Raw genomic sequence first — 22,889 nt, forward strand, 5'->3', positions numbered from 1 at the left:
AGACCAATTGAATAATTACTTTGGTTTTGTCTTCACTAAGGAGGACATAAATAAAATTCCAGAAGTAGTAGGGGACAGAGGGTCCAGTGAGATGGAGGAACTGAGCGAAATACTTGTTAGTAGGGAAGTGGTGTTAGGTAAATTGAAGGGATTGAAGGCAGATAAATCCCCAGGGCCAAATGGTCTGCATCCTAGAGTGCTTAAGGAAGTAGCCCAAGAAATAGTGGATGCGTTAGTGATAATTTTTCAAAACTCATTAGATTCTGGACTAGTTCCTGAGGATTGGAGGGTGGCTAATGTAACCCCACTTTTTAAAAAAGGAGGGAGAGAGAAACCGGGGAATTATAGACCGGTTAGCCTAACGTCAGTGGTGGGGAAACTGCTGGAGTCAGTTATCAAAGATGTGATAACAGCACATTTGGAAAGCGGTGAAATCATCGGACAAAGTCAGCATGGATTTGTGAAGGGAAAATCATGTCTGACGAATCTCATTAAATTTTTTGAGGATGTAACTAGTAGAGTGGATAGGGGAGAACCAGTGGATGTGGTATATTTGGATTTTCAAAAGGCTTTTGACAAGGTCCCACACAGGAGATTAGTGTGGACACTTAAGGCACATGGTATTGGGGGTAAGGTATTGATGTGGATGGAGAATTGGTTAGCAGACAGGAAGCAAAGAGTGGGAATAAATAGGACCTTTTCAGAATGGCAGGCGGTGACTAGTGGGGTACCGCAAGGCTCAGTGCTGGGACCCCAGTTGTTTACAATATATATTAATGACTTGGATGAGGGAATTAAATGCAGCATCTCAAAGTTTGCGGATGACACGAAGCTGGGTGGCAGTGTTAGCTGTGAGGAGGATGCTAAGAGGATGCAGGGTGACTTGGATAGGTTGGGTGAGTGGGCAAATTCATGGCAGATGCAATTTAATGTGGATAAATGTGAAGTTATCCACTTTGGTAGCAAAAATAGGAAGACAAATTATTATCTGAATGGTGGCCGATTAGGAAAAGGGGATGTGCAACGCGACCTGGGTGTCATTATACACCAGTCATTGAAAGTGGGCATGCAGGTACAGCAGGCGGTGAAAAAGGCGAATGGTATGCTGGCATTTATAGCGAGAGGATTTGAGTACAGGAGCAGGGAGGTACTACTGCAGTTGTACAAGGCCTTGGTGAGACCACAACTGGAGTATTGTGTGCAGTTTTGGTCCCCTAATCTGAGGAAAGACATCCTTACCATAGAGGGAGTACAAAGAAGGTTCACCAGATTGATTCCTGGGATGGCAGGACTTTCATATGAAGAAAGACTGGATGAACTGGGCTTGTACTCGTTAGAATTTAGAAGATTGAGGGGGGATCTGATTGAAACGTATAAAGTCCTAAAGGGATTGGACAGGCTAGATGCAGGAAGATTGTTCCCGATGTTGGGGAAGTCCAGAACAAGGGGTCACAGTTTGAGGATAAAGGGGAAGCCTTTTAGGACCGAGATTAGAAAAAACTTCTTCACTCAGAGAGTGGTGAATCTGTGGAATTCTCTGCCACAGGAAGCAGTTGAGGCCAGTGCATTGGCTATATTTAAGAGGGAGTTAGATATGGCCCTTGTGGCTACGGGGATCAGGGGGTATGGAGGGAAGGTTGGGGCAGGGTTCTGAGTTGGATGATCAGCCATGATCATAATAAATGGCGGTGCAGGCTCGAAGGGCCGAATGGCCTACTCCTGCACCTATTTTCTATGTTTCTATGTTTCTAAATCATTTTTGACCCGGCTCCTGAATCCCCTCATTAATACCAAATTTTGAACCACAGATCTATTTAGAATGTATAAATAGCCTATCTGACATTAATAAATGGGAGATTAATCCTTAATTAATGTTGCAGAGATCTAAAATGCATTTCAATAGATACGGGTCGGTCAAATTTGACCTGGAACACATACAATGTACAACAATTGGTACACCCGCCCGAGAGTCCCCTCGTGACAAGTGAGTATACCAAATTTTGAACCATGTAAAATGTATAAGTAGCCTATCTGACATTAACAAATGGGTGATTCATCCTTAATTAATGTTTCAGAGATTTAAAATCAATTTCGTTAGATTATGGTCAAATTTGACCCGGAGCAGTCTCAATGTACAAAAAGCAGGTATGGGTTAGTGAATACTTTACTTCAGTATTCACTATAGAAAAAAAAAGATCTTGGTGATTGTAGTGATGACTTGCAGTGGACTGAAAAGCTTGAGCATGTAGATATGAAGAAAGAGGAAGTGCTGGCGTTTTTGGAAAGCATCAATCTGCATAAGTCTCCGAAACCGGCTGAGATGTATCCCAGGCTACTGTGGGAGGCGAGGGAGGAGATTGCTGAGCCTCTGGCGATAATCGTTGTATCATCAATAGGGACGGGAGTGGTTCCGGAGGATTGGAGGGTTGCGGATGCTGTACCTTTATTCAAGAAAGGGAGTAGAGATAGCTCAGGAATTTATAGACCAATGAATCTTATTTCGGTGGTTGGTCAGCTGGTGGAGATGTTCCAGAGAGGAAGGACTTATAAATAATTGAAGAGGTATAAAATGATTAGGAATAGTCAGCATGGCTTTGTCAGGGGCAGGTCGTGCCGTATGATCCTGGTTGATTTTTTTTTGGAATGTGACCAAACACATTGATGAAGGAAGAGCAGTAGATGTAGGGCATATGGATTTCGGCAGGCAATTGATAAGGTACCCCATGTAAGGCTTATTGAGAAGGTAAGGAGTCAAGTGATCCAAGGTTTCATTGCTTTGTGAATCTAGAACTGGCTTGCCCACAGATGGCAAACAGTCATTGTAGACAATTGTAGTGATCGTAGATATTATCCATGGATGTCGGTGACTACTGTTGTGTCTCAGGAATATGTTCTGGGATCGGTACTCTTCATGAATTTTATAAATGACCGAGATGAGGAAGTGGAGAGATGGGTTAGTAAGTTTGCTGATGATACAACGTTTGCAGGTGTTGTGGATAGTGTGGAGGGCTGTCAGAAGTTACCGCGGGACATTGATAGGATGCCAAACTAGGCTGAGAAGTAGCAGATGGATTTCAACCCAGATAAGTGTGAAGTGGTTCATTTTGGTAGTCAAATACGATGGCAAATTATAGTATGAATGGTAAGACTCTTGGCAGTATGTTGGATCAGAGGGATCTTGGGATACGAGTCCATAAGGTGTGCAAAACAGCTGCGCAGGTTGACTCTGTGGTTAAGAAGGCATACGATGCATTGGCTTTCATCAAACTTGGATCTGAATTTAGGAGCCAAGAGGTAATCTTGCAGCTATATAGGACCTTGGTCAGACCCCACTTGGAATACTGTGCTCAGTTCTGGTCGCCTCACTACAGGAGGGATGTGGAAACCACATAAATGGTGTGGAGGGAGATTTACAAGGATGGTGCCTGGATTGAGGAGCATGCCCTATGAAAACATCTCGAGTGAACTTTTTTTTTCCCCCCCTTGGAACGACGGAAGATGAGAGGTGACCTGTTAGAGGTGTAAAACGTGATGAGAGCATTGATCGTGTGGATAGTCAGAGGCTTTTTTCGCAGGTCTGAAATGGTTGCCACAAGAGGATACAGGTTTAATGTGCTGGGGAGTAGGTACAGAGGAGATATCAGTAGTAAGTTTCCTTACGCAGAGTGTGTGAAGAATGTGCTGCCGCCAACTGTGTTCGGTCTTTTAAGAGACTTTTGGATAGGTATATGGAGCTTAGAAAATTAGAGGGCTATAGGTAAGCCTAGTAATTTCTAAAGTATGGGTATGTTTGCATAACTCTATGGGCCGAAGTTGTTTAATTTTGCTACAGATTTTCTATGTTTCTAAATCCGGAACAATAAATAAACCGCCGTTGTCGTTCCCTGAAAGAAAACGTTTGAACTTGAGACAACACAATCGTTAAAACATACGAGGATGTTTGGATGATATTGAGTGGAATGTGTTTCTTCTTTTCTCGACGTGTCAACTAAAAGTTACCAATGTAAGCTAATTACTGTGCAGCAAAGCCACGGGTTTTCCAAGATATGCTTTTAGAAATTTGAACAACATTCACAAATTTATAAATCGATTGGGGCGCCAGCAGTAGATATTCACATGGAATGAGTCTATTGTTGCTGGGTTGATGAACACTTAAGCAAATTACACAAATCATTTGTGCCCAATTATCTCTTTCGGTGCTGCAAATGTTTTTATTACATCTCTGCGACCACTGATGGCTACATATAATCAAAAATTGAAATACCTCTTACCGGAACACGTAACTGTAACATCTTCTTTATGACTGCAATCAGTTTTGCCCCATGGAGCTGAGGGACAGTCCCAGAGGTATGACTCGTTACCCAAACATCTCAGTTCATCCAACCAAACTGGGGCATTACTTTCTCCGCAATAAGGACGAGTTTTATCCTCCAAAGCATATCCGCAACCAAGTTGCCTGCAGACCACGTTAGCGTCATCCAGATCCCAGGAGTCATCACAAACCGTGCCCCAAGTACCATTGTAATAAAACTCAAGACGACCCGCACATGCATCTTCACTTCCAGACAGTCGAATTTGCAAATGCCCTGAGGATCAATAATATCGGAAGTTAATCGCTCCGTTCAGACTGAATGAAACACATAATTATTGTTTCTGCTGTTGCCCTTGGAATTATACTTTTAATGGATGATTTGTAGATGATGTTGTCGAAATTCTGAATTTGCTATTGTTTCATGAAACCGAAACTACTGAATGAACACCGCGAGTGTTGAAGCGTGTTTCTAACTGATGAGTCACAATAGTCTCTGGTGGAAGTTTGAACTCTGGTCTGTCATTTCATCTTCATGCCTGTCATGGACAAAAATCACGTTGGGTATCTTCCAAGGTGCGATGCGCTGGCAGCATAATTCTTTGGCTATGGGATGTCCGCCAGGTTCATAAATGGTTCATATTGTAAAATACAGTTTCTCATCTGAGAAGTAGTTTCCTAGGTTTATCTGAGATATTGTCGCCTCATTAGGTAGCACTTCGCCGCGATTAAATACTGGATCGATACATTGCCATGGCAGTAACACAAAAGGCTGTACCAAATGGTACGGAACGTGTAGCTCGCGGCCTATCTTCTACCAATAGGCCAGGTATAGGTTTTGATAGAGATTTGAAATTATTGTGACCCAGATTAACTGATCCCAGCACAGCTGGATTTGCCCATTGGATGCAGGCTCTGCAGTTCTCTTCAGAGTTTAGCACAATTCAAATCGAATAATCTGTGTTAGAAACATAGTTAATAAATGTGTTCTGCGAAATTCGCATATTTACTGAATGCTGCTGTCCGACCGGCCTGATAGCTTTAGTGACATTTTGGGATGTAAGAAAGTACTCAGACCGAATGCCGAATGTTGTTGTTGTTTTTTTTCTTTTTTTTTACTGACTATATTCCCTTCCTCTAATCAGCTCCTCTGAAAATACTCTTCACCGATTACCTTCCTTTATCACTTAAATACTTGTTTTCCTTCTTCCATTCAAATGTGTGTGTGTTTTTTTCCCATTTCCTCATCATATAATGAAAATCATTTGAAAAGTTTGTGATGAAAAATAAGATGTTTAAATTTGATATGCCGCAACGCTGAACGTTTGCAATAAATGAAAATCACTTTGCAATAGTTCCTATGTGAAAGAGAGATGCAAAAACATAGTATTCCTCTGTATTGATCTTTTCAATCACATCCCCTACTTGTCAAAAGTGATAGATGAATTGCGGACTGTAAATTAAATTGGTATCCGAATAAGTTGTAGAGTCTGCAGGACAGAGCTGCGGAAGCCTGGGATGCGTGTAGCTTAGTATGAAAAACCTGCCCAAGGGGCTTTGATTGTGAGATGCCAATTTGCATGTGTCAGTGACTCTAAATTACTCGATACACCGCAAAATAACAATGGTCACGCCAGTGTACAAATGACAATTTCCACCTGTTTAACGTTATTCACCTGAGCACAGGACACCAACGCCGGTGATGTCAGAAAAAGACTGTTTCATCATCGACATTCTGCAATTACGGAGGTGCAACTCGCTTCCTTCACATTGAATGTCAGTCACCTTCACGGGCCATATGCTTGCTCTCAGCTTGGAGGAGTTGTAGGCCAATGTAGCGTTGCCACAACGCAGTTGTCTGCAGACAACATTTGCGTCATTGATGTTCCATACTTTATCTTGCAGTATGTTCCAGGTACCACCATCATAAACCTCCACTCGGCCGTCGCAGCGGCTTAACCCATCGGTTAATCTCAGAGACAATACTTCATCTATAAAATAGAATAAGTTTGGCAAGCGGTTATTAGGAGGTCAACATATAAAATACATTTTCAGCAATTAGCTACAATGGTTGTTTTGTACAGTGATTTCCCACATGCTACTTAGGAGACGAGCAATATAGTATATTTTAGCGTAAATATTACAGTTAAAGGAGCAGTTTCTGTACCTCCTCTCAGTAAAGTAGACGGTAAATATGAGGCGTATAGTTAAAGTTTTATTTTCAGCTATTCAAAGGATTGATCAGTACTGTTTGTATTATACATAGAACATAGAACATAGAACATTGAATAGTACAGCACAGTACAGGCCCTTCGGCCCACAATGTTGCGCCGACCATCAAACCCTGTCTCCCATATAAGCCTCCACCTTAAATTCCTCCATATAACTGTCTAAAATGCACCCTATGCACCCTAACACCTGGCTAGCGCCAATCTGGAAGTCAGAAACAGGAAAGGGGCAGTAAATCTACTGAGTGTTTTTATAGATTCCCCGAGAAGCTGGAATATCGAGGAGAAGCTGTGGAGGCCGATTCTGTAAGGGTGCAATAATAATAGGGTTGTTATGATGGGAGATTTTATCTTCCAAATATTGATAGGCATCTTGATGGCGCAAGGTACTCAGATGGGGAGGAGCTTGTCAGGTATGTTCAGGAAGGTATTTCGGTAGAATATGTAGATAGCAATATTTAAAAGCTGTACTTGATATTGTATTGGGAATTAAACGTGGTCAGGTGTCAGATATCTCGGTGGGAGAGCAATAGTGACCACAATCTATCTCATTCACGGTAGGGCTGGAGAGGGATAGGTGCAGACAATTTGGGGAAGTACTCAATACAGGTAGAGCGAAATGTGAAGCTGTTAGGAAATAACATGGGATGATAAATTAGGAGCAGATGTTCTTAGGGAAATGCACGGCAAAATGTGGCAAATGTTCAGGGAACATTTGCATGGAGTTCTGCATACGTCTACTGCATTCAGTGAGGGAAGGTATGGTAGGATAAAGAATTATGGTATACAAAGGAGGTAGAAATATAGTTAAAACAAAATAAAACAACTTATGAAAGCTTCAGGAAACCAGGTACCCATTGGAGATCAAGACAATTGCAAGGTGGCAAGTAAGGAAATTATGAATAGAATTTGGAGACCCAGAAGGGGACATGAAAGGCCTTTGTGAACGGGATTAAGGAAAACCTCAATGCATACAAGCGTGCGAAGAGCAAGAGTGTGAGGCGTGTGAGAATAGGACCATTAAGATGCGATCATGGAAACGTGTGCATTGAGTCAGAGGAGATAGGGAAGGTACTTAATAAAATCTTTGTTTCAGTATTCATTGGGGTGGGGGGAGAACTGTAGGGATAATTTACAGCAGACTGGAACGCTGGATCATAAAGATATTAAGAAAGACTATGTGCTGGACTTTTGGAAAAAAAAAACATTAAGTTAGATAAGTCAATGGGAGCGGATGGGATATACCCAAGCTACTGTGGGAACAGAGGGAGGAAATTGCTGAACCTCTTTCTGATTATCTTTGCGTCACCAATAGGGATGGGAGAGGTACCGGTTCATTGCAGCTTTTAAAACATTGTTCCCTTGTTCAACAAAGGGAGAAGAGCGAACCCAGGAACTATTGACAAGTGAGTCTTACTTCAATGGTGGAAAAGTTTTGGAGGAGATCATGAGAAGCAGGATTTATGAGCAGGTGGGGGGACATAATCTGATAAAAGATGGTCAGCATGACTTTGTCAAGGGTAGTTCTTACCTTATGAATCTACTGAATTCTTTGAGGATGTAACAGAACATATTTTAAAGGTAGAACAGTGGATGTAATGTCTATGGATTTCAGTAAGGCATTTCAGAAGTTTCCCCATGCAAGGCCCCTTCAGAAATTAAAGAGGCATGTGACCGAAAGAGGCCTTGCTTTGTGAACTCAGAATTGGCCTATCCACAGAGGGCAAAGGGTTGTTGTAGATAGTTCACATTCTAAATGGATTAACGTGACAAGTGGTGGTCGCAGGGATATAATCTGCGATACGCCCTCTTTGTGATTTTTCTGAGTGACCTGGATGAAAAGCAGAAGGGTAGGTTAGTAAGTTTGCTGATGACACAAACGTTGGGGATGTTGTGCATTATCTGGACGGTTGTCAGAGAATACAGGGGACACCGATAGGATGCAGAACAGGGCTGAGAAACAGCACATGGAGTTCAACCGAGATAAGTGTGAAGTGGTTCATTTTGGTCGGTCTAATTTGAAGATAGATTATAATATTAATGGTAATGTGGACCGTTTAAAAGATTTTGAGGTCCGTTTCCATAGGATAGTGAAAGCTGCTGCGGAGTATGACAGTGTGTTAAGAAGGCATATGGTGTGTTGCCATTCATCAACCCTGGGATTAACAGCTGTTACGTAATATTACAACTCTTTCAGAACTTGGTCAGATTTCATCTGACGTAGTATGAACAGTGCAAGTCACCTCTCAACAGGAAGGACTGTAGATACCATAGAGATAGTGCAGATAGATTCACAACGGTGTTGTCTGGATTGCACGACGTACCATATGAGAATAGTTTGAGTGAGCTTGGCCTGTTCACCTTGGAGCGACGGGGGCGAGAGGGGACCTGGCGGAGGTGTATAAGGTGATGAGGGGCATTGATCATATGGATAGACAGAGGCTTTTTCCTGTGTCTCAGATTGCTTATACAAGAGGGCATAGTTTTACGGTACTTGGAAATAGGTACCGAAGGGATATCAGCGGTATTTTCTTTTTCACACCGAGAGTGGTGTGTGTATAGAATTCACTGTCGCCGGCGCAGGTGGTAGCGGAATCAATAGAGTCTTTTAACAGCTTTTTACATTGGTACACAGAGCTTAGGAAAAAAAAATAGAGGGCAATGCGCTAGAGAAATTCTAGGCTGTTTCGAAAGTGGGTTGCATGCCGGCACAATATTGTGGGCTGAGGGTCCTGTAATGTGCTGTAGCTTTCTATTTTCTAAGTTGGCACAAGCGGGGCCATTCGGAAATCTCTCTTTCCTTTCTTCCATGTATCGAAATACGAGGGCTTTTCCATCATGAGGAAAGGATTCGTTACGTCGCTTTCGTCAGTAACAGCAGAAAGGAACACAAAACAATGTATTGATTATCCAATTTAATATGAGACCCTTAATTTTATACCTTTCATTATCTTTTACAATCCATAACACGAGTCATTACTGCCAAATATAATATCACTAACTCGGCCGATTAATGCGTCCTTCCATAACAGCTCTATGATTAAAGATTAGTTTATTTCAATACCACATTGTTTGCGACTCACCAGTGCAGCGGAGACCAGCGTCATTTCCATGTAAACAGCTATTCTGATCCCAAGCTGAGACCGGACACTCAGCTAATCGGGACTCTTTCCCCAGACAGCGGTAGTTGTCCTTCCACATCGGCCCGTTTCCTTTGCCAAAGTGAGCACCTATAGGAGTATCATTTACTCCACCGCAATGTAGTTGTTCACAGACAACGGCTGCGTCTTCCAGGTTGAAGTATTGATCACAAAGTGTACCCCACTGGTCGCCGTGTTGGACTTCCACACGTCCAGAACATCTGTTCTCCCCACCAACCAACCTTGGACCATTTTTCCCTGGTTTAATAATAATTGAAGGCAGTTAATTACTTTCATTAACACCAGAGTAAACTGATATACAGGATAAGTTGTTTGAATATTGAACTTCAAACCGCCTTTCAATTGTATCTGTGCAGTCGCGTTCTGCGAAAGGTAATACGTTGAAAAGTGCATTGCGGCCATGCTATTAGCCTGTAAAGCCACGAACATTTATCTTCAATACATACATTTTAAGCGTTGTTAAAATTTGCTGAGATCCAGATTAGAATCTGGTGATTTAACTAACACAAAATAAAGAAAATAATAATAATAATAATTGTTTTTTTTTCGGCGGCAAATGCGACAGGAGCATGTGTCGTATCCGAGCTCTACGGAAGTCGGGAAAATGGATAACATTCGCAGATTCGTGCAAACAATCTTTTTGCATTTCACTGGGCTGAATATGTTAATTGCAGAGGCCTATCCTCAGCGACAAATAAATGAAAGGTCAGCTCGCACGGTGCGGCCAGTGTGTCAGTCTCTACAGTTTGGAGGCATTGGCTTAAAAGCGTGAATTAGCGGAAGCAGAGATAAGAAGAGGAAAGATTTTTTTCCCTTTTCCTCGTATTTAGAGGTGAGGGTGGATTACTCCTCTTGTCACGTGGGGATTCAGGATGCATGACTTTTTACCTGTTGATTACATTTGGGGAAAGTGCACCCAACTTCAACGCCTGACTGGCCAAGTTAAGCAGTTGGAATTACAGTTCTCTGCACTCAGGCTGAATACATTATGGACAATACTTTTGGAGAGATGCTTTCGCAGAGACTACAGGCGCTACCCAATAGAAGGATGACGAAAAGAAGAGTGAGGGGAATACGAATCAGGGATGGGTCCCTTGTGGTTGTTCCCATCAGGCACGTGTTACCCCTTTTCTATAAAGGTAGCGGATTCTGCCACGGTGGCCGGCTCTGAGATCAATAGCAAAAGGCAGAGTCATGGAGATGTGGTAGTTATATGGTATTCGATAATTAGTGTGACAAAAAATAGATTTTATGGCGGCAAAAGAGACACCAGAATAGTGCATTGTCTCCAAATCACGAGGGCTCCTGATGTATCGGAGCAGCTGAAGTACATTCCCAAGAAGGGGAAGGGGGCTGTCAGAGCTCATGGTGCATATTGTCAGCAATGACATAGACAGAAAAGAGGAAGAGGACCTATGCAGTGAGATTAAAATTTAGGAGGCATACAGAAGTGACTGATCACTAAAGTTCTAATCACTGGATTACTTCCTGTGCCATGGTTAGTGGAGGTACGAATGGGAAAATAAGACGGCTGAAAGATTGACTGCGGAGAAGGTGCAGGGGACAAGGTTTCAATTTCGTGTATATTGAACCTTTCATGGGGAAGATGAGGTCTATACAAGTGAGAAGTTTTGCAGCTGATCTCAATGGCAGGTTTGCCGATGTTACGAGGGAGGATTTAACTAGTTTTGCTGGGAGCAAGGAACCAGAACCCCGTTTCCGTTATTGAAAGTTCTGTAATGAAGGTTAATGTCAGGAGAAGTACTGAAAGGCAAACTCAAAATAACGGGTTTGCTGAGTCAGATAGTTTGAAGTGAGTATATTTCAATGTTGTCATAATCATGGGTAAGGGTGATGAACTTTGATGTGTATATCGAACTGCGATGGTCCATTACACAAAAATATTTATTTAATTCCTAATGAATTAGAAAGTCTCACGTTCAACGCCATATTCCAAGAGAAATTTTGTTGCCTATTCAATAGCGCTAGTGGTGTTCTGGAATTTAATTTGAAGCCCCAGATCGGTTTGGTGAAATAATAAAAATTGGAAAAATTGTCTTTAGTTCATTTTCTGAAGCAATGTTTGCGGAGGGTGCATAATTGGCTTTCGGGCACGACTATTGTGATTGCTTTGTTACACCGGGGCGGCTGGAAGTGAACTGGAAGGCAGGGCACAAGCACGGAGACTTGACACGGTGACGGACTTGGACATGACTTGGATCCGAGACAGGACATAGTCTGGGACTTGATTTGGACTCGGAGCCAGGACTTGGATTGGGACTAGCTTTGAACACGATGCCTTGATTGAACATGAAGCCTTCACTGAATTTGACATTGAACCTTGACTTGGACTGGACACTCGGAGCCTTGTCTTGGATTGGACACACGGACCCTTGTCTTGGACCGGACCCTCGGAGCCTTGTCTTGGACCGGACCCTCGGAGCCTTGTCTTGGACTGGACCCTTGGAGCCTTGTCTTGGACTGGACCCTTGGAGCCTTTTCTTGGACCGGACACTCGGAGCTTTGACTTGGACCGGACACTCGGAGCCTTGACTTGGACTGGACACTCGGCGCCTTGACGTGGACTGGGACTAGGAGCCTTGGACTGGGACTCGGAGCCAACAAAACAAAACAACGACAGACTACTCGAATTCCGGCTCGGAGCAGCGGCAAAACGGCCGGACCCGCTCGGCAGGAAACGAGGCGACGAAAAACAAACAATGGCAGACCACTCGCATCCTGGCTCGGAGCAGCGGCAAAACGGCCGAACCCACTCAGCTGGACACGAGACGACACAAACAAACAGCAACAGACAAAACGTTGCTTTGATACGGATAAGTTCATGAGAACGGTCCCTTATCCTTGCCAGCTCGGAAGACCGCCCCTTATTCTTGGCGGCTCGGGAGGCGGTCCCTTATTTTTGGCGGTTCCGAAGACTGTTCCTTATTCTTTGCGGCTCGGAAGATTCATCGCCGCCCTGGCTACGGTGACATACCAGCCTCTTGACTCGAAGCCGGAACAGCGGATGACTGGCTCTCGACTCGACTCATTCTCGGCAGCCCGGAAAGAGCATAGTCGCCCCGATGAGGTGGCCAACCATCAGCGATTAGATGTAAGTCGGCGCTTTTATGCTGACCCATTCGAATAAGCATCAGGTGCCCTAATCAGGGAACCCAGTGGAACAAGGGGAAAAGGAAATTAATGTAACAAGGAGTCAACGGACTGGACCGTGACAGCTTTATTAGAACACCTGCCAATATAGGCATGAACTAGACGTATATTCATGTATGTGTACACTTTTAATTAATTGCTTTATCCGTGTCCGTCTGTTATTTTCAGATTCATCAATTCTAAAATGTCAGCAATATCGTCCATGCGTCTTTATCAAAACCTTTACAATAGCTTAAGAATACAAATTTCATCTCTCACCATCCTGTCGTTCTACTGACATACACACATCCGCAAATGTGTTATATTGATTTATCAAGTATGCCATTAATCTGAACAATTTAAAGTGACTCAGCTCATTATTCCCCAAGTGTTTCACGTTATAAACTACTATAGATAACATTGTCCGTCCATATTTGCTCTGTTTCGTCTTGCTCCTAGTCCCAAAGAGGTAAACATATTCACGACACCGTATTTTCCAAACTAACAAAGCCATTGCTTTATTTGAATGTGATATTGGCGTATCCACTGCCTTCCACACCAGCTACTGGATCTGCATCGATATCTCCATTGAAAATACGTGTACTTAGGTCCCTGTCTTCTAGAGTGTTACTTTGGAATATATATATATATATATATATATATATATATTTATTTGCACGTTATCAATGTGTGTTGTTATCCGATGTTCTGGAAATTATGTTTTTTTTGTCGCATAACCTAAATTTAAGATAAGACCATCGACCACGAGCTCCCATACTTTCATATGACCCTGATCACCGGGGGTGGTGAGAGTGGTGGCGGATCATCAGGTTCTACGTCATGTCCAACAGTGAAAGGCAAGTTAGCTGAGAGAAAAACCTCCTACACGTCATTTGCTAAAGACATATCTCCACGCCGCCGCCCTGAATTCAGTGCACTTCTATTTTTTCCACTTCGTTTCACATGAATTTGCTATTGAATTGACAAAAATGCGACAATCTGCAGATGCTAGAAATCTAAACAAAGAACCCAAATTTTTGCAACTCAGCAGATCACACAGCATCTATGGGAAAGATTACAGTCGACGTTTCCAGCCGAAACCCTTCAGCAATTTACTGTTGATATTTGTTTTCAAGGCATATTTATATTTTTGCCTCGTTTCTTTAATTTATTGCCACGTTTGATCCCTTTGCTATGCTGCCTTTGCTCTCAGGTCCTTTGTTCTGTCTTAATGCATCGCAAACTAACCATCAACATGTTTAGTCCTTATCCGAATGTGTGGGGAATACACAAGCTCCAATTATTTTGTTTAATATCGATGTCATTGACTCATTATTCTTCGCTTCTGTTGATGCTCAATGTTGGCAGTCATGCTCAGTTATGCAGTGGTAAATTCCGTCCTAATTATAGTCCTCTATGTATTGAAGCTTGGAAATTGTGTGGCATAAACAATGCGTTCAATTTACCAATATACTTCTGGATACATTCTCTTGTATAATTTCATTTTGAAGGAATCCGAAATATATCCAACATTATTCAAACATACATAAATTAATTGACAACTAAAATGAACTATATCTCAAACTATCGTCTCAGTGTTGATGAAACGCAACAGGGTTACTAGCTAAATCAATTTATCCTAAAATAAATATAACGCCTGCTGAACACTTCAGCATTTGGCAACGCTCTCAAAATACTGGCGGAAATCAGCAGGCCAGACAGCAGCTATGGAAAGTAAAAGTAGAGTCGACGTTTTCAGCCGTGATCCTTGGACCAAAGGTCCCGGTCACTCGAGGAGTCTAGGCCGGAAATTCGACTGTATGTTTTTCCATAGATGCTACCTAGCCTACGGAGTTTCTGTAGTATTTAGTGTGTGTTGTCAGGATTTCTGCAATCTGCAGATTCTCTCTCGTTTGTGACGTCAGTATTTAGTCTGTTTTATATCTGAAGTAGGCGATGGAGTATACATTGGGATAATCAGATGTCTTGAAACGTTCACATTGGTTTGCTTTCGTTTCTATTACGATATGGTATCTGACCGCAGTTGACTGATTTTCTCTGAAATCATCAGCTTGTGCTTCCCTGGTATTTTACCGCAACTTCTGAAGCAAATTAACGACTGAATGTCTTCTTAATCCTCTTATTTTCCATTGCTTCAACTTAAAAACAATAATTTCAATAGTGCAACATGACCGACATTCTTTCCCACAAAAATGCAAAGCACACCATGTTTTAGAGTATTTGCCTCCATGTGTTTTACTTTACATTCCGTTAGAAATATTCATCCTGTTGTAGCATATGGTTCTACAATATCGTCTGGCAAAAAATCTATTGGACCATTTGCCTTTGTCTCGCTCATTTGTTCAGTCGCCCAGAATGCATTTCTTGTGCTGCTACATCCCTGGCCATTGATGAAATCGGCGTTTGATGCTAACATGCATTGTTAATATAGGAGTGTTATTTTTTTTTTCTTGACAATCATAATTAAGCAGTATATTAGTCAATTTTAATAGGTAATCCTTTTATCACGGCACAGAAGTTTCCAAATATAGCTATCCTTAATATCGTTCTTCAGAACCCCACGCTGAACTCACTCATTAATACTGAGCAACGGTAAATTCGTCATGTAATTCCACCGCCCCCCCGACCCACCCTTAAACTGCCGGTAAATTTCACAACAGAATAATATCAAAGACACTCTACTGAAGCAACTTGTAGTTCCCTAATAGGAAGAATTATTTCGAATTGACCCCTGCCTTTAAAGTGAAACCAAACTTTAATATTAATTTGTTCCTAAACTCGTAACTCACCAGAACAGTTCAGACTGACGTCATTCTTGTGGGTGCAATCATAAGTCATTGAACCAACTGAGCAGTCGCTTAGGCTCGACTCATTACCTTGACATTTTAGTACATTATTCCATATTGGCCCTGTTCCTTCTCCAAAATACGCTCCGCCCAGCACAGAAACAACGACTCCACATTTAAGCTGATTGCACACTACGTTGCTATTATTCCAATCCCAGTGCAAGTCACACACTGTGGTCCAGGTTTCACCAAACTGCACTTCCAATCTTCCCGAGCATCCGTCAGTTCCGGCCTCCAATTTTACACCTCTGTGATCTAAGAAAAAAATATAAACGCAAAGCATGACAATTTCATCTATAACAATATGCAATCGTAACGTATTGTTTACAGTATGTATGAGGCTCTGAAGTCATTGCCTTTCTAACTCGGATTCTAGCATGGTTTTTGCCCCATCAGCGTGCACCGTATTTATTCAGTTCTGGACGATTAATTTTAACTAAAAAATTTGCATTCCCATGTTGCAAGCCAATTTTCCCTATGAGCCAGCGTACCGGTCCAGTCAGATCGGGAATATTCTAAAGTGAATAACTAACAACTTTTTTTTATCACAAGTGCATACTGAGGTTTCTACTTTTCGCCGGCATTTTCCAATTTCACATTAGGATATCAAAAGTCCACAGAGAGCTCTCTTTCACCATTTACTCATAAATTGAGGTCTGCGAATTATCTTTCACTAAGCTAGATCCATTATCTTTATTAATATGCTTTTCTGGCCCACTGTACCATCAATGGGACTTGATATGCATGATCCCCAATTAACCTTTACTGACTCCCTGTCCCACGTTCACACCCGTTCTGTCGAAATATCACACAACTCATCAGCTCTTGTTGCAGTATTTTTTTCTCAGATTCACCACCTCTCCGATTGATTTTTTTTTCTTGCCCTACATTTCACTCTCTCTGCCACAAAGGCAAATCTTTGATAAGAATACCCCTATGTAAGTCATGTACAATAATACTCTCCCCTCCTCATTAATTTTCTGCTTACAGCCACGAGAACCATAACAATATTTTCCAACTTTGACTCTCACACAATATGTTTTTTTTCCGATTTGACTGAGAGAAAAAAAAGATACCTAATCAATTATTTGACTCTCTGGGACACACGAACACACACGCTCCCCTTTCGGTCAATCTTCTCCTCTTTAAAATATTATTCTCAATATTTGCCACAACAGGGATTTGGAATATTCCAAAAGACAAACAATCTCTCGAGCACAAGCACATTCAATCGGCTCATCCTTTCCGAGACGCCACAATTTTTCACAACAGATTACTAGAGCTATGCAGAATGCCTGTCTTCGCTCTTTTCTCGTCATGTAAGGCCAGATCATAGATAGCTAAATGGAAAAATAATACGTTATTTCTGTTTTCTGTAGTGTTGTTTGTTCTATCACCTTGAATGTCCTTGGCAGATTTTTACAGATGTGGAATATCATTGCCTTCTTCTGGGTATTGTATTGACAGGATGTGTAATAAAATCGTGCTGTTTCTATTGTTTACATTTATGCTGAACTTTCGATTGTATGTCCAACTGCCGCGATCTTTTGACGCCATTGCCAGGTGAAATTCGGCAAAAAGGAAATAGTGGAAGCAAAATTTCAGTAAATACTTTGTGAGATAGCAAATGTAATAAATATTAAATCTAGAGGAAATATACTTCCAAATTGCATTTATAGAGAATGCATTTTATATAGAACACAATGGAAGGAGCTCGGTCGATAATATCCATGCACTGATAATGGAAATAAAAACACTTTTCTTTTTTTTTTTATTTTACAAAGAGAGAATAGATGTTGTAGGAAGGAAATAAAAAAATCGAAAAAAAACACACTGGTTCATCCATCCGACTATGCTGCCATCCAGAGAATAAGCACCGCCCTGCCTATTCCACTAATTATTTTATAAACCACAAGAAGGTAATACGACAGTAATTTTAGTGAGTACAGTCACATATCGTCCAATGTTTCTTTGAATTCAACCTGTATCGTCCAGTCATAGCATTCACACATTTTAAAAAACAAAGATTTAAAATTGGAATATATCAGTGTGGTGGAAAAAAAAAACTTCTTTCCTCGCAACCACGGATAATTAAAGCTAACAATATACACATATTTTTGGATTCTATCTTCAAATTACGAAGTCATCTGGAAGAAACATTAACCTTGGGAGATTTGATCTTAGTTGTCATGCATTCTGCTTCAGGACAACTTGTATTTTCCTGTATCCTGTTTAACTTTAATATTTCTCGCTATGTTCTTGATAGAATTAGAAAATGTCAAGGCTTTTCCTCTTATAATTTATATACAGAAGATGCAAAAGTTTGGGCACCCCTTGTCAAAATTTCTGTACTGTGAAATGCTAAGCGAATAAAAGGTGTACTGATTTCCAAACAGTGTGAAGTTAAATATGACACATTTCTTTAATATTTAAAGCAAGAAATCTTTGTTATTTCTATCTTTTACAGTTTCAAAATAACAAAAAAGGAAAAAGGGCCTGAAGCAAAAGTTTGGGCACCCAGCAAGGCAGTACTTAGTAACACCCCCTTTGGCAAGTATCAAAGCTTGTAAACGCTTTTTGTAGCCAGTTAAGAATCATTCAATTCTTGTTTGGGGGATTTTCACACATTCTTCCTTTCAAAAGGATTCTATTTCTGTGAGATTCTTGGGCATACACTGCTATTTTGAGGTCGATCCACCGATTCTCGATGATGTTTTGGTCAGAGGACTGTGAGGGCCATGGCAAAACCTTCAGCTTGCGCCACTTGAGGTAGTCCATTGTGGATTTGGGGTGTGTTTAGAATAATTATCTTGTTATAGAGCCAGCGTCTATTCATCTTCGGCTTTTTTTTTTACAAACGGTGTGATGCTTGCGTCCAGAATTCACTAGTATTTCATTGAATTCATTCTTCCCTCCACCGGTAAATGTTCCCCGTGCCAGTAGCTGCAACACAAGCCCAAAGCACAATCGATCCATCCGTGCTTCACAGTTGGAGAGGTTTTTTTTCATGAAATTCTGCACCCTTTTTGCTCCAAACATACTTTTGCTCATTGTGGCCAAAAATATCTATTCAAAACGTTCGAACGAGCAAATAAACAAGCATGATGCATTTTGGAAACAAGTACCCTGCACTGATGAAGTTAAAATATAACTTTTATGCCGCAATGAGCAAAAGCATATTTGGAGAAAAAAAGGGTCCAGAATATCATGAAAAGGACCCCTCTCCAACTGTGAAGCACGGGTGGATCGATTGTGCTTTGGGCTTGTGTTGCAGCCAGTGGCTCGAGGAACATTTACTGGTAGAGGGAAGAACTAATTCAATTAAATACCAGCAAATTCTGGAAGCAAACTTCACAGGGTCTGTAACAAAGCCGAAGATGAAAAGAGGATGGCTTCTACAACAGGAAAATGAACCTAAACATACATCAAAATCCAGAAATGGTTACCTCAAGAGGTGCAAGCTGAAGGTTTTGCCATGACCCATACAATCCCCTGACTGAAACATCATCGGGAATCTGTGGATGTGGATCTACCTCAAAAGAGCAGTGTATGCAAGACAGCCCAAGAATCTAACAGAACTAGAAGCCTTTTGCAAGGAAGAATAGGCGAACATCCCCCAAACAAGAACTGAAAGACTCCTAGCTGGCTACAAAAAGCGCTTACAATCTGTGATACTTGCCAAAGGGGGTGTTACTAAGTACTACCATGCAGGATGCCCAAACTTTTGCTTCTGACACTTTTCCTTTTTTCCTTTTTTTTGTTGTTTTGAAACTGTAAAAGACAGAAATAATAAAGAAAACGTTTTGTTGCCTAAAATATTAAAGAAATGTGTCATTATTAACGTTATGCCTTTTGAAAATCGTTTCATCTTTTATTCACTTAGATATTCAAAGTAACGGAAATTTTGACCAGGGGTGTCCAAACTTTTGCATGCCACTGTATAACTATCATGTCATCTTTTATCCTTATTTACATGCAAAAACGATAGACCGTCTGTATATTAAAAAAAAAAAAACACCTGTTCTGTCAAAACTTTTATTCATTTGTTCGGCTCACCTCGAGCAAATTCTCGTGCTTCTTACAAAACACTTAACAGACTTGCAGACAGTATTTCATGTCTAGTCTACCAGTGTTTATACGTACTGTTATCATGGCGACTCAAGTCTTTTTTTCTACATTGTCACCTCTGTAGGAAAACATTGTGTATGCCTTCTTTGTCTCCCTGTACAACTTGATTGCAACTTTCCAGAAACCCTGGACATACGTGCAACATATTTCTATATCCCTAATACTTCAAGTGTATCTGTGTAATTTGGGCTCTTAGAAGTATTCGGGAAACAAACTCATTGTTGTTCAGTGGTATTTCAAAAAGCTTTATTATTTATATTACTTTGAAATATCTCTTTCATACAACAATATCGACGGAACAATGACACCGGGGAGAGTTAAATACAAAGAAGAGTTAAAGTGTTGTAACGGGGTATAAAACATCGTGACATTTCGCTGTAATGCACAATTTTACAACACATTTTTTTTTTATTTCCATACATAAATCCAGACAATTAATACTTTGCACACAACGTGAGTTGTAGTGTTTTCTATTTTGTCTGGTCATTTCCAGGCATGCATACTCAAGGCGAATTCAGCATGGTAGGACTGGTTTCAGAAAGGCTCATAAAAACATAACGTACACGGCGTTTTTTTTTTTTTTTCCTTTGCGTATGTATGTATATCGGTTGCCAATTACGTTATGTATTATTATTATACTGGATAAATTATACTTTCAGGTGTATTTGTGATAGCAAAATACCTCCCCAATGCTGCAACAACGACAAAGCATTCTATTATGTACGTGGCGAGTAAGCGCTTCAATTTCAAAGACAGAACATGACTCCTCATATTAAAAATGCCTTTGAGTTCTACCGTGAGTGAAACATTGGCGAACAGAGCAAATCTCGTCTCCTCGAATTAGTTGCGGAATATTCCCTGCCGAAAGTAGACCTTGGCTCAGAGGTATTCGGGTAAATGGTTTTCGCTTTCCCGTTGATGATATAAAGAGAGCAGAAGGTTCATATAACAGACGGCTACTGCTGTTTGACCAGTGTGTAAGTTTTCTTTCCCTGCTAAAAACGGGAAATCAATTGAACACCCATTTTTTTCCCTTCCGCCTTGAGAACTCTGGTGCATAACGACAGTCTTCCAGTAATGAAGTCAACAGATACATGAATTCTGTGGAGGCAGGCGAAGATGTCATCGTGGACAAGCCAAGGATTTGAAGAAGACACGGATACTTATACAACCTTAAAACACTTATGCCTAGTGAGCCTTATCTGCTCCCCAGAGTCAGGACTAGCTATCATAAATGCTTTGGCTACAATTTCTGATTCCCCTTTCGGGAGCACCACGGTCGCGCAGCAGTTAGCGCGAAGCTATTATAGTTTGGGACGGCAGAAAACTATTCAAACCCCTGTGTAAGTAGTATTTTGGTCCTCACTAGAACGGATAGGTTTCCTCCTACATTCCAATAGCATAGTGAATAATATGTTAACTGGACATTGAAAGTTTTCCTTTGATTAGGCTCGGGTCAAAATCGTGGGTTGCATGCGATGGGGCGCTCTGGGCCTGAAAGACCCGTGTCCTTAGACTAAAATAACCAAGTATATAAATAAATAAATCAATAAATATGTTGCATTTGATTCCATGGCGCCATGCTTTCACTGGAGTGTCAAAACGCGTGAATATTTGACAATACTTAAATCGATGCCTCTGATAATATTGAAATAAAACTTTTGATATTTGGATCAAGTTAACTCATCTGTCTGATCCATATCCGACATTTAAACCATTCCTTTCACCATGTTATGAAGCGATTCTCACTATCACCGTTACAGGTGTCAGCAGTAGACAGTCTCGAACAACTGTATAGAAACTTCCTTAGAAAAAAAAAATGAGGGCACCTCCGATTGGTTCACAGGTAAGGAAATACCATGAGGGAAGAACATCAGCTCCGCCCCGAACTCAGGTGCCACCCTGACGTACAAGTATCTGTTTTGTTCACATTATCGTCACTCTTCAGAAATCCTGAAATATATTCGTGAAGGTGACGTTCTAGTTTAGCACTTTGCGAAGGGAAATTGAAGAATACGTCGCATCATGAAAAAATTGCTGAAGGCTTTCACGTGGCGTCTACAAACCAATGACACGCTTCTTGGTCCTGTCCATATATTACCCCAACCCGCAGAAAGTGAATTATTTTATTGAAAATCAATTTGTTGGAAATATTCCACATGTAAGCCGACACTATAGGAGGGGATGCAGAGTGACTGATTGTATATTTTTCAAAATTTTACAGAGTCATTGAGACTTAAACGAGCGAAACAGGCCGTCCGGCTCATCTAATCAACGCTGTACAATTTAAATAGCCTACCCTTATCGACTTCCACCTGGACCGTAGCCTTTCGAAACTGTACCATCCATATTTCTATCCACATTTCCCCCAAACGTTGAATTCGAGCTTGCATGCAACATTTGTTCTCTACGAACATTCCACACTTTCCTGTCCCTTTGAGAGAAGACATTTCTGCTTATGTTACACTAAACTTCACCTCTCACTCTTAACGAATGGCCTCCGGTTGCAGTCCCATATAACCTCAGTGAAAATAAAACCTGCGTGCATTCACATAGTTTAGTATGCTTCTATCAAATCTCAGCTCAGCCTTCTACGTTGCAGAGAATAAACCTATGCAATCTTTCCAGATTACTCAGGGTGTTCAATCCCGGCAAAAAATTTCTGTGCACTCTTTCAAACTTATATACATATATCCTGTAGGACCGTGCCAAGATTTCATGCAACAATCCACATTAGGCATCCGCAACGTCCTAAGCAACTTCTATATTGCTTTTCACCTTCTGCACCCAATATACTGACTTACGATAGCGAATGTGCCAACAGCTTCCTTTAAGAATATATCTATCTGTACTGTACTCTCTATGAATTATGCAATTCCATTTGCTCTACTGCACTCTGCACTGACCTACAGTTTACTGTATAAGACCTTCACTGGTAGGTGCCACCGAAAAGCAACACCTTAACCTTGTGTGCATTAAGTTCCATCTGCCATAGTTCAGACCATCTTGCAGTCTGTCCAGATCCCGCTGCAAACTCTGAGAGATT

The 22,889-nt window shown here is 41.2% G+C and overlaps 1 protein-coding gene across 3 annotated transcripts in view; it reads right to left on the reverse strand.

Moving 5' to 3' along the window:
• The window catches only part of LOC140201796 (scavenger receptor cysteine-rich type 1 protein M130-like), a 49,560-nt gene that overhangs the window by 23,225 nt on the left and 3,446 nt on the right, over window positions 1–22,889 (reverse strand). For all 3 annotated transcript variants that reach the window (XM_072266484.1, XM_072266485.1, XM_072266483.1), the window contains exons 2-5: window positions 15,659–15,970; window positions 9,621–9,935; window positions 5,986–6,300; window positions 4,272–4,586 (exon numbers count right to left, since the gene is read on the reverse strand). In XM_072266484.1, coding sequence (XP_072122585.1) covers window positions 4,272–4,586; window positions 5,986–6,300; window positions 9,621–9,935; window positions 15,659–15,970 — 1,257 coding nt within the window. The remainder of the gene's footprint in view (window positions 1–4,271; window positions 4,587–5,985; window positions 6,301–9,620; window positions 9,936–15,658; window positions 15,971–22,889) is intronic.

Source organism: Mobula birostris, chromosome 8, assembly GCF_030028105.1.
Source record: "Mobula birostris isolate sMobBir1 chromosome 8, sMobBir1.hap1, whole genome shotgun sequence".
In the NCBI taxonomy this organism is placed as follows: Eukaryota; Metazoa; Chordata; class Chondrichthyes; order Myliobatiformes; family Myliobatidae; genus Mobula; species Mobula birostris.